Consider the following 12,735-nt stretch of genomic DNA (forward strand, 5'->3'; position numbering starts at 1 on the left):
TTCAAACTCTTTCGAGTTATCAACAGTCACAGATTGCAACTCTTCCAAGTACAATCACAGTTCTTGGTTTCCGGGAGTGGGACATGAACCCACAACCCTCTGGTTCAAAGGCGAGGGTGCTATGAACTGAGCCACAGCTGACACCTCATCTGCAGCAGTTCAAGATGGCAGCTCAGCACCACCTTCTTAAGTGTAACTGGTGGGCAGCATTGGCCTAGTCAGTGATGCCCACATCCCATGAATGAATGAATGAAAAAAACTAACCTGCATTGCAACTTTTAATGATTTGTGTACTCGTGCTCCCAGATCCCTTTGCGGTCAGGCAGAACCTATAGAAAAGTAAACTGCAAAAGTTAACTGCATTGCTCAGCTAAACTTTTAAAAAAGCAGGGAAGGTAAGATTTGCTAAAAAAATTCTTTGAAAAAATATACCTTTCGTGGATTTATTCTGCAGTTCTTTTTCCATGGAACAACAGGCATTCAAAGTTCTCCTTGGGCCTTCTCTTTCTTGCAAAAAGAAAATAAACCCTCCCTCTCGAGAAAGAACAAAACTCTTGCAATTGCAAAACTAGGAATTATTTCGATTTGGCTAAATCTGAACGTTGTAATCAAGAAAATCCCCCAAATTTAAAAGCATTCTAGGGAGGATGGAACTCACTTTTAAACATAACTGATTGTTCCTTGTTTTTGGCTACGCTTTCAACCGAGTTTACAAAAAAACGACCCTGAATAATAATTCTTTTAAATTGCCGCCCGCACTCAGAATGACGCAGGAGTAGAGCACATGCCGACCTTCGGCTCGTCCGAAAGTGATGGCGTTCGGCCTAGAGATTGAGTGACGGCCGGGCCGACCAATGACCGGCCAGCGATATGCGCTCTCCCATTGTGACGCCACAATGTGTCGTCATCAAGCCAACCGACTCCGCCAATCAACAATCGGGAGGACAAGCATTCCCCACCCCCTCTTCCCCCGGTTTCAAGTTCGGTTGAGGTGCGGGTTTTTTTTTTCTCCGGCGCCCTTTCCTCGCGGCTTTGGTTTGTTCGTCGGTAAGCAGCGGCCTGAGATCGTGAGGTAAAAGAAAATCAAATTAAACAATAGGAAAAAAAATCATGATTGTAGTCAAAATAGTCAACGCATCTTTTTCTATCGTGTGTGCAAAAATGTTTAAAATCTTGTAAAAAAATACGCATCAGGGCCTTAACTGAGAAAAATCAAGCGGGAGGCGGAATTTTGTTTTCCGCTTTTTTTTAACGTTTGAGTTAAATTTTCGAGAGTTCAGATTTTCTGTTGTTGTTGTTGAATCTCAGAATCATGCAAGATCACATCCAGAAATCCGGCGGCAGGAACCGCAACGACAACAGCAGCCCACGTAAGAGGGAATACCGCCAGGATGCAGGCTCCGGGCCCGGCGGTGCTGCCGCCAATAACCACCACCACCAGCAGGCTTCCTCCCGACATGGCGACCGGGCCTCGGCCGACGCCAGGATCACCGTCGACATGACCAATTTCCGCAAGCCCGGCGAGAAGACCTACACGCAGCGCTGCCGCCTGTTCGTCGGCAACCTGCCGAACGATGTGACCGACGAGGAGTTCAAGAAGATGTTCGAGAAATACGGAGAGCCGTCCGAGATCTTCATCAACAAGGATAAAGGGTTCGGGTTCATCAGGCTGGTGAGTGCCGCTCCTCAGGGTCTTTGTTCTCTCTGCCCCTCCCCGTCACCACACCAATTCCTCGCATTTACCAGCTATTCTTTACCAGCAAATTCTTACCAGATAAACCTTATGCAAGTCGATACGGCAATGAATATTACTGTCAGTTTAAATTGTTTTGCCGCATTGTGGTATCTTTAAATACAAATAATCGTAAAGGGTGTTGGGCATAAAATTGAATGCTGGCAGGAAAGCAGAAGACGGTATGTCGGTATTTGTAAAGGGAAAACTTAAGAACGTTTCGGGTTATAATGTTTCATGTTATTTTACAGTGCTGGCTGATAGCTTTTCTTTTTTTTTACCAGTTTACCAGCCTCTGAAACTGGTTAATTTGTGCCAATCGAATAGAGAGTCCAATCGTATACTCTGTACATGGAAAAAAAGCAAAATCGGTTTATCTGAGATTTTGAGGAAATTGTAGACTTGGATTATCGCTGCAGCAGAATCTTCAAAATTTCTTTAATTTGCATCTTTTTCTCAAAAGATGAAAATTAGGCAGTGTTAACCATTCAAGTGTATGAACTTCCATTTTTTTATTTTAAACTTTCCTTGAAATTATAAGCTTTCTGTGTAGACTGCAAGACATTGTTTGAGTGAGGCATCAAACCAGCATCCCAGTTGCCTGTTGTTTGACTTGAAGAACCTCCGTATCTCCTTGAAAACATTTTTTTACCTGTTTGTGAGGTCTTGCCATGTACAAATTAGCTTGCAGGTTTAGCTATGCAAGTCATTTGCTTGTTAAGCCATTCATTGTATATTGGGACATAAAATCTGATCAAGCTTTTACTGCACATTTTGTTTTAATAAGAGGGCTTTGTCTCCAATATTGACTACCTCAACATATTATGCTGCTACTAACAGTGAATGAGAGCCTTAGATTAAGGCAATGGAATTTTGGACCAAAAGTGTCCCAACACCCTACCCCTTAATTCACCTCTTGCTCCTTGTAAAATGAGCTATTTTGTTGGAAGACTCCAGGATAACCATCTGGATCATAAAACTTGGAATTATAGTTTATGATTAACAGTTCTTGAATCCTGTCTTTTTTAACCAACAAAAGCAATATTTTAAGGTGGTGGTAGTACTATGTTAGAAATTGATTAAATATATTATTCAACCTTATTTTGTTTTAGCTAAGCATCCTGATATGAGCCTACTACTTCATGAAGATAAATTATGTATTATATTGTGTTACCTTTTCAATTTACTCTAGGTAAGTTGTAATTGGGAATCATCGCTAGCGCATGAAATACTTATTTTTTTAAATCCTGTTTTCTACCTCTTGTCCTAGAGACTTTTAACAAATGATGAGGTGAATTAAGATGTGGCATTGGATTATTGTACTCCAACAATCTGGGGGCTTAATCCAATTTTGCTATTCGCTACTGGTAATACAGCCTTGCACAGTGAGTTGCTGATCCATAAAGAATGGCAATATTAGAAGAGGAAGCCCTATGGTATGCTTAATGCCTAGCTGATTTAATTGGTTGTTATTGTATAAAGTTGACAGTAAACCTTGGCGATCTTTTTTTAATCTGTGTGGGAAACTACAACTGGGTGTGATCCTGTTATCATCTGGTGCCTGCATACACATTTGCCAGCAGGGTTTGCTGGAGTTAGTAGGAATGGGCCACCATCCTATTTTCTTGTGGATTCCCAATCAATATGGATTACGAGTGCTTTCCTACCCCTATAGTTGAGATCAGTTAAAGTACTGTATGTTAGATAGTCTGAGACCTCATTGATCGCTATGATTTAAGTTGCTTTCTGCTTTACCTTCTGAGTTTTTACTTGTGCTACAGCAAGGAAAAAAAGGAAAATAAAGCCCATTTCATGTTGATAATGGTGGGCTCACTAGGACACCCTTTTTTTTCTGATTAGCTTGTGATGCTAAGTTGGAACTCTTAGAACCCTGTCGGTTATGCCTTTTTGTTTCCAATTCCCAAGATGTTGTGATCCAGGAATGCACTTTTCAGACTTGAAACAGGCTACCCTACAGGGGAGGTGCTGGCATAGTGGTATTGTCGCTGGACTAGTAATCCAGAGACCCAGGGTAGTGCTCTGGGTCCTGCAGATGGTGGATTTTAAATTCAATAAAAATCTGGAATTAAAAGTGTAATGATCACCATGAAACCATTGTCGATTGTTGTAAAAACCCAGCTGGTTCACTCATGGCCTTCAGGGAAGGAAATCTGTCGTCCTTTCATGGCCCGGCCTACGTGTGACTCCAGACCCACAGCAATATGGTTGACTCCTAACTGGCCAAGCAAGCCTTTCAGTTGTATCAAACCACTACAAAGTCACAAAAAAAGGAATGAAATCGGACGGATCACCTGGCATTGATTTAGGCACCCGAAACAACAAATGCAAACTCAGCCCTGTTGACCCTGCAAAGCCCTGCTTAGTAACATCTGGGGGCTGGTGCCAAAATTGTGACAGTTGTCTCTGATTGCAAGCAACAGCTTGAAATAGTCATCCTCATGGAATTGTACCTTACAGATAATGTCCCAGACACCAGCATCGCCATCCCTGGGTATGTCTTGTCCCACTGGCAGGACAGACCCAGCAGAGGTATGCAGTCGAGAGGGAGTTTCCTTAGGAGTCCTCAACATCGACTCCAGGCCCCATGAAGTCTCATGGCATCAGGTCAGACCTGGGCAAGGAAACCTCCTGATTACCACGCAGTGCCCTCCCTCAGTTGATGAATCAGTGCTCCTCCATGTTGAACATCACTTGGGGGAAGCACTGAGGGTGGCAAGGGCAGAATGTATTCTAGGCTGGGGACTTCAGTGTTCATCACTAAGAGTGGCTCGATAGCACCACCACTGACTGAGCTGGCCGAGTCCTAAAGGGCATAGCTGCTAGACTGTTATGTGGCAGATGGTGAGGGTGCCAACAAGAGGGAAAAACATACTTCACCAGTCTGCCATTTGTAGGTGCATCCGTCCATGACAGCATCAGTAAGAGTGACCACCGCACAGTTGTGGAGATGAAGCCCTGCCTTCACATTGAGGATACCCTTCATTGTGTTGTGTGGCACCACCACTGTGATAAATGGAATAGATTTAGAATAGATCTAGCAACTCGACTGGGCATCCATGAGGCACTGTGGGCCATCAGCAGCAGGAGGACTGTACTTTTAACACAATCTGTAACTTCATGGTCCGGCATATCCCCCACTCTACCATTAGCAACAAGCCAGGGGATCAGCCCTGGTTCAATGAAGAGTGTAGGAAGGCATGCCAGGAGTGGCACCAGGCTTGTCTAAAAATGAGGTGTCAATCTGGTGAAGCTATAACACAGGACTACTTGCGTGTCAAACAGCATAATCAAACAATAGAGCTAAGTGATCCCACAACCAACAGATCAGATCTAAGCTCTGCAGTCCTGCCACATCCAGTTGTGAATGGTGGCGGACAATTAAACAACTCACTGGAGGAGGTGGCTCCCCAAATATCCTCATCCTGAGCGATGGGGGAGCCCGGCACATCAGTGCAAAAGATAAGGCTGAAGCATTTGCTACAATTTTCAGCCAGAAGTGCCGAGTGAATGATCCATGTTGGCCTCCTTTGGAGGCCCCCAGTATCACAGAAGCCAGTCTTCATCCAATTCGATTCACTCCACGCGATATCAAGAAACGGCTGAAGGCACTGGATAAACAGAGGCTTTGGACCCTGACAATATTTCAGCAATAGTACTGAAGACTTGTGCTCCAGAACTTGCTGCCTTCCTAGCCAAGCTGTTCCAGTACAGCTACAACATTGGCTTCTACCTGTCTATGTGGAAAATTGCCCGGGTATGTCCTGTACACAGAGCAGGACAAATCCAACCCGGCCAAATACCACCCTATCAGTTCACTCGCGATCATCAGGATTGAAAGGGGTCATCAACAGCGCTATTGAGCGGCATTTGCTTAGCAATAACCTCACTGACGCCAGGACCACTCAGCTCCTGATCGCATTACAGCCTTGGTTCAAACATGGACAAAAGAGCTGAACTCCCGAGGCGAGGTGTGAGTGACTGTGCTTGACATCAAGGCCGCATTTGACCAAGTGTGGCATCAAGGAGCCCGAGCAAAACTGTAGTCAATGAGAATCGGGGGAAAGTCTCCGCTGATTGGATCCATACCTAGCACAAAGGAAGATGCTTGTGGTTGTTGGAGGTCAATCATCTCGGCTCCAGGAGTTCCTCAGTGTAGTGTCCTAGGCCCAAACATCATCAGCTGCTTCATCGATGACCTTCCTTCCATCATGAGGTCAGAAGTGGGGATGTTCACGTTCAGCGCCATTCGTGACGCCTCAGATACTGAAGCTGTCATGTCGAAATGCAGCAAGACCTGGACAATATCCAGGTTTGGGCTGATAAGTGCAAAAAACATTCGCACCACAAGTGGCAGTCAATGACCATCTCCAACAAGAGACAACCTAATAATCACCCCTTGACGTTCAGTGGTATTACCGTCACTGAATCCCCCACTGTCAACATCCTGGGGTTTACCATTGACTAGAAACGGAACTGGGCTAGCCATATAAATACTGTGGCTACAAGAGCAGGTCAGAGGCTAGGAATCCTGTGGCAAGTAACTCACCACCTGACTCCCTCAAGCCTGTCCACCATCTACAAGGTACAAGTCAGGAGTGATGGAATACTCCCCACTTGCCTGGATGAGTGCAGCTCCCATAACATTCAAGAAGCTTGACAGCATCCAGGACAAAGCCCCCTGCTTGTTTGGCACCACACCCACAAACATTCACTCTCCACCACCGACGCACTGGCAGCAGTGTGTACCATCTACAAGATGCGCTGCAGGACCTCACCAATACATCTTACACAGCACCTTCCAAACCCACGACCACTACCACCAAGAAGGACAAGGGCAGCAGATGGATAGGAACACCACCACCTGCAAGTTCCTCTTCAAGTCACTCACCATCCTGACTTTGAAATATGTCACCATTCCTTCACTGTCGCTGGTTAAAATCCTGGAACTCCCTTTCTAACAGCACTGTGGGTCTGCCTACACCACATGGACTGCACCGGTTCAAGAAGGCAGCTCACCACCACCTTCTCAAGGGCAACTAGGGATGGGCAATAAATGCTAGCTCAAGCCAGCGAAGCCCACATCCCGTGAATGAATTAAAAAAAAAAATCATTGCTCAAGTGCAAGAGACATGAAAGTTCAAAGCTCTCTTGCATAAATATGGCAGTATTACATTTGGTCGTTTGCTTTAAAATTCATTAGACACCTCAGTGTTGTCCCAGCTTATTCCTGAAAGTGGTGCAGTTGCATTCTGGAGATGGTGCAGTGGCATGGTTGTAACTAAACTCTTGCATCTGCAGATAGTCTCACATTGAGACATCAAGATGAAGGATTAAATCTTGGATCCGTTGTTACATGAACCGTAAATGTCTTTGTTTAACTATAGCCAGCTCTCATTTATTTGTTCTAGCTACTGTATGTTTGTGTACTTAAATAGATTGGTTAGAGATGTGCACATATCTACCTATAATACACACCATGGCCTACTACATCTGCCAACAATGGCAGTTATGGACATAATTTCCTTTAATTCCAAGGTTCAAACTACCTGAAAAGTTTGGCTGTAAAGAAAAATGATTGTGACATTCTTACAGGAATGTTCCCACTTAAGTGCATGTGGGCAAAATTCAGGATCTGGTTTATACAACCCTTCCTAATTGTCGCCTCCTCATTAGAGCAGAGAGGATGACCCTTTTTTTTAAAAAAGAAACTCAGCACTAGTGATCCAAAAAGAATGGGCTGTCTCGTCTGGTGAATGTTGCAATGTCATTGGCGGGGAGACACTTCGAGTTGTTTAGGGTTTAAGCAGCTGAAGGCACAGCCATTAATGGTGGAGTAATGAAAATAGTGCAGATTGCACAAGCTGCCAGAATTGGATGAATCTAGAGATCTCAGAGCTGCAGACCTGGAGGAGGTTAGAAATAGGGAGGGATCAGGTCATGGAGAGATTTGAACACAAGGATGAGAATTTTAAAATCCAGGTTTGCAGGTACAAAGTCTGCAGTAGAGTGCATCTATGGGTTGCATTAGTGCTTCAGTTGGAGTTTGAGGAGAGAGGGGGAAGGGTTAATTTCTATCTAAAGTTTAAATTTAGCAACTACTAAAAGTTGCTCTTTGGGTTGGAAGATGTTGAGAGCTCGGTCAAGTGGAATGCTCCTCCTGTGTGATATGCGAAGTCAAGGGCACTTCAGTGTCCAGGGTGACCATGTGTGCAGGTACTGTCTTCAGCTCCAGCTACTCGAAATCCAAGTTTCGGAGCTGGAGCTGTGTCTGGAGTTTCTGTGGAGCATCCACAAGGACAAGATCTTTGTGGATAGCACGTACAGTGAAGTGGCCACACAGTAGAGTGCACAGGCAGAAAGGGAATGGGCCAGGCAGAATAAAAGCACTAAGCAGGTAGTGCAGGAGTCGCCTAGGTTCACCTCCCTCTCTAACAGATTTTCTGTTTTGGCTACTGCTGGGGAAGATCTTTCGCAGGGGAATGCAGCAAGAGCCAAGTCCGTGACACCCATGAGTGGCTCAGCTGTATGGGGGTGTATGGAAGAAAGAGTGGGAGAGCTACAGTGATCATGGGTGACTTTAGACCAGGCAGACCAAATTAGCGATAATACTGTGGTGGTTGAATTCCTGGAGTGTGTACAAGATGGTTTTTTAGACGAGTTTGTCGAGGGAACAGGCTATCCTAGATTTGGTATTGGGCAATGAGAAGGGTTGAATAAATAATCTTGTTGTGTGGGGCCCGTTAGGGAACAGTGACCATAACATTGTCGAATTCTTCATTCGGGTGCAAAGTAAAGTAGGCTGATCTGAAACTAGTGTCCTAAATCTTAACAAAGGAAAGAACGAAGGTATGAGGCATGAGTTGGCTGAGATTGATTGGGGAACTTCATTAAAAGGCATGATGGTGGATAGACAATGGTTAGTATTTAAGGAACTACTGTATGCATTGCAACAGTTATACATTTGTTTCTGGCGCAAAAACACAACAGAAAATGCGGCCCAACCATGGCTAACGAACGAAATAAAGGATAGTGTTAGATCCAAAGACGAGCCACATAAAGTTGCTAGAAAAAGTAGCAAGCTTGAGGATTGAAGCAGTTTTGAAGTCAGCAAAGGAGGATCAAGAGATTGATTAAGAGGGGGGAAAAAAGAATGAGAGTCAACCTGCAAGGAACATAAAAGCAGACTGTAAAAGCTTCTATAAGTATGTAAGAAGAAAAATATTAGTGAAGACAAATGCCCTTACAGTCCTCATCAGGAGAATTTTATAGTAGAGAACAAGGAAATGGCAGAGAGTTAAACAACTACTTCAGTTCTGTCTTCACAGAGGAAGACACAAATAACTTCCCAGAAATACTAGGGAACCAAGGGTCTAGTGAGAAGGAGGAATTGAAGTAAGTTAGTATTACTAAATCAATAGTGCTGGAGAAATTGTTACTGAAAGCTGACCAACCCCCAAGGTCCGATAATTACATCCCAGGGCACGAAAGGTGGCGGCCATGGAAATAGTAGTTGTGTTGGTTGTTATCTTCCCAAATTCTGTAGGTTCTGGAACAGTCCCGGCAGATTGGAGTGTGGCAAATGTAACTCCACTATTTAAAAAAAGGAGGGAGGGAGAAAACAGTGAATTTCAGGCCAGTTAGCTTAACCTCAGTAGTGGGTAAAATGCTAGAGTCTATTATAAAGGATGTGATAACAGGATACTTATAAAGTATCAATGGGATTCAACAAATCAACATGGATTTATGATGGGGAAATCATGTTTGACAAACCTATTGGAGTCTTTTGAGGACCTAACTAGCAGAATAGCAAAGGGAGAACCAGTGAATGCGGTGTATTTGTGTATTAAGAAAGCTTTTGATGAAGCCCCACATAGGAGATTAGTGCGTAAAATTCAAGCAAGTGGGATTGGGCGTAATATATTGACATGAATTGAGAATTGGTTAGCAGACAGGAAACGGTAGGATTAAATGGCTATTTCAGAGTGACAGGTGGTGACTTGTGGGGTACCGCAGGGATCAGTGCTTGGGCCCCAGCTATTCATAATGTATATCAATGATTTGGAAGAGGGAACCAAATGTAATATTTCCAATTTTGCTGATGATACAAAACTTGGTGGGAATGAGAGCGGTGAGGAGGGTGCAAAGAGGCTTCAAGGTGATTTTAGACAGGGTGAGTGAGTGGGCAAATATATGGCAGATGCAGTATAACGTGGATAAGTGTGAAGTTATCCACTTTAGTCTGAAAAACAAAATGGCAGAGTATTTAAATGGCGATAGATTGGGAGATGTTGATGTACGAAGGGACCTGGGTGTCCTTGTACGCCAAACACTGAAAGCAAGCATGCAGGCGCATCAAGCAGTTAAGATGGCAAATGAAATGTTGGCCTTCATTTTGAGAGGACTTGAATACAGGAGTACGGATGCCTTAATGCAGCTGTACAGGACCGTGGTAAGGGACCACACCTGGATATTGTGTGCAGTTTTGGCTCCCTCGCTTAAGAAAGGATATACTTGCCATAGAGGGATTGCAGCGAAGGTTCACCAGACTGATTCCTGGGATGGCAGTATTGTCGCATGAGGTGAGATTGGGCCAACTAAGCATCTATTCATTGGAATTTAGAAGAATGAGAGGCGATCTCATTGAAACTTATAAAATTCTGACCGGGATGGTCAGACTGGATGCAGAGATGATATTTCCTCTGGCTGAGAGGGGATTTAGAACAAAGGATCACAGTCTCAGGATATGGATAGACCATTTAGACTGAGATGAGGAGGAACTTCTTTCAGAGGTTGGTGAACCTATGGAATTCTCTCCCACAGAAGGCTGTGGAAGCCAAATTGTCACTGAATATGTTTAAGAAGGAAATAGATTTCTGGATTCTAAAGGCGTCGGGGGTATGGGGAGAGAGCGGGAGTACGGCATTGAGATAGAGGATCAGCCATGATCATATTGAATGGCGGAGCAGGCTCGAAGGACCGAATGACCTCCTCCTCTTTTCTCTGTTTTATGTTACAGCAAGCAATTAGGAAGGCAAATGGCATATTGGCCTTTACTACAAGGTGGATGGAGTATAAGAATGAAGAGGTTTTGATACAATTGTGTAGAGCTTTGGTGGGACTGTACATAGTTTTGGTTTCCATTTTTAGAAAAGATATAGTTGCATTAGAGGTGGTATAGTGAAGGTTCACTAGATTTGTTCCTGGGATGACCGGGTTACCCTAATGATGAGAGGCTGAGTAAATTGGGTCTGTATTCTGGAGTTTAGAAGAATGAGAGGTGATCTCATTGAAACGTTCAAGATTCTGAATGGGCTTGACAGGGAAGTCACAGAGTTTGTACCCCTTGGTGGGAAATCTAGAACATGGTAACAGTCTCCGGATAAGGGGTGATCATTTAGGACTGAGATGAGGAGCAGTTTCTTTGCTTGAGAGGGTTGTAAATCATTGGAAATCTCTGCCCTGGAGGATGTGGATGCTCCATCGTTGAGTACATTTCAGACTGAGCTGGACAGTTGTTTGGTCTCCCAGGGAATCAAGAGCTGGGGAACAGGTAGGAATGTTCAGTTGAGGCAGAAGATCAATTGTTAGTGTGCCGAACGATGGAGCAGATTTGAGGGGCTGTTTGGTCTACTCATATATATTTTTTAACTTAAAGAGAAGGTCGAGAGGTGATTTGATAGTGGTCTTTTAAATTAATTGATTTGTTGGACAGAGTATGAGTTGGAAGTACATGTTTTCCACTTGTGGGAGAATCCAAAACTGGGGGCCATAAATACAAGGAAGTTACTACTCAATCCAATATGGAAATCAGGATAAAATTCTTTAGTGTTTAGAATGAGGACATGGCATAGCAGAAAGTAATTGAGGCAAATAGTTTGGATACTTCAAAAGGAAATTAGTTAAGTACAGGAGAGTAAAGGGAATAGGAAGACATGTTAAAAGACTGAGGTGGAACAGGAGGAAATCCATGTAGAGTATAAATATCATTCTGATTATTTGGGCTAAATGTTCTCTTTGTACTGTATATTTTATGTAATTTTTGGTTTGCAATAACCCCTGAAGCTGACTGGAAAGACATCAGGAAAAGTTGCGTATGCACACTGAGACTGCTGTAGTAAATGCAGATCCTCCCACCAAGATGGTTGGTGCGTGCCATTTTGCTCCCAAACCAGGTTAACTGCAACTTTAATCACTAAATGATATTCTTAAATAAACAAATACAATATATTTCAACGTGATCAAGTTGGAAAGACTGTGCAATGAGTTTCTACGCAGCCCGGCTAGCTCAAATAATGGGACTCAAATCCCAGTCATCGTATCGAGCCCCAAATTAGATGACTTTTTTTTGTTTAATAATTTTATTGATTTTTTGCCAATAGTTAAACTCCACAGTTAAGAGCACTAATTGGAGTTGCTGGGGGGGAAGTATCTACCTTTCGCTCCCAGTTATCTTGTGTTCGCTACTTGAATAAGTAATGGACATTAAAATTGCAACTTTTTTCCATTAACAGGTTTGTTGTAAAGGCGACGGGTGTAAGAATCCAGCAAGCAAAAATTGCATAATTCAGTGACAAAGCAGAGCTGCACTTAAAGTATCTCTCACTTCAAGCAAACACTAAGCAATCACCAACACTGCACCTGTCCATGTGCAGGAAGTGCTTCCCTTTGTATTGTGGCACAAATAAATGCACCCTTTTTTGAGTGAAAGAAGCCAATTCACTTTTTAAAAATTACTTCATGATGAAAGCCCACCTGTTGAAAGACAGCAATTTTAATAAGTGTTTCATAGTCATTTTGGATCATGTTCCAGTTAAGTTGGAACTAACTCGAGGTAGCCTCTTGCTGTAGCCCCAATATTGGCACCCCTCTTATTGACTGTTCGTGGTTTGCAGAAAATTATCAGTCCTTGCGGATCATGCAGCCGATGTGTCACGGCCAAAAAGCTCAATGTTCGTGCCAATATTTTTACACCAAACATAATC

The 12,735-nt window shown here is 43.5% G+C and overlaps 2 protein-coding genes across 11 annotated transcripts in view; one reads left to right on the top strand and one right to left on the bottom strand.

Annotated features, from left to right (window-relative positions):
* Positions 1-973, bottom strand: part of c1galt1c1 (C1GALT1-specific chaperone 1) — a 34,305-nt gene extending 33,332 nt beyond the window's left edge. For 4 of the 7 annotated variants that reach the window (XR_013577352.1, XR_013577354.1, XR_013577353.1 and 1 more), the window contains exons 1-2: positions 433-973; positions 265-329 (exon numbers count right to left, since the gene is read on the bottom strand). Coding sequence is in view for 2 of the 7 variants with exons in the window: in XM_078547403.1 (XP_078403529.1) it covers positions 265-270 (6 nt within the window). In the remaining 5 variants the exon portion in view is untranslated. The remainder of the gene's footprint in view (positions 1-264; positions 330-432) is intronic. The other 3 variants (XR_013577356.1, XM_078547403.1, XM_078547402.1) reach the window with 3 other exon arrangements.
* Positions 953-12,735, top strand: part of LOC144683873 (non-POU domain-containing octamer-binding protein-like) — a 66,044-nt gene continuing 54,261 nt past the window's right edge. For 3 of the 4 annotated variants that reach the window (XM_078547400.1, XM_078547398.1, XM_078547399.1), the window contains exons 1-2: positions 953-1,072; positions 1,309-1,672. In XM_078547400.1, the coding sequence (XP_078403526.1) occupies positions 1,313-1,672 (360 nt within the window). In that variant the 5' untranslated portion in view covers positions 953-1,072; positions 1,309-1,312. The remainder of the gene's footprint in view (positions 1,073-1,308; positions 1,673-12,735) is intronic. The other variant, XM_078547401.1, reaches the window with a different exon arrangement.

Source organism: Cetorhinus maximus, chromosome 8, assembly GCF_964194155.1.
Source record: "Cetorhinus maximus chromosome 8, sCetMax3.hap1.1, whole genome shotgun sequence".
In the NCBI taxonomy this organism is placed as follows: Eukaryota; Metazoa; Chordata; class Chondrichthyes; order Lamniformes; family Cetorhinidae; genus Cetorhinus; species Cetorhinus maximus.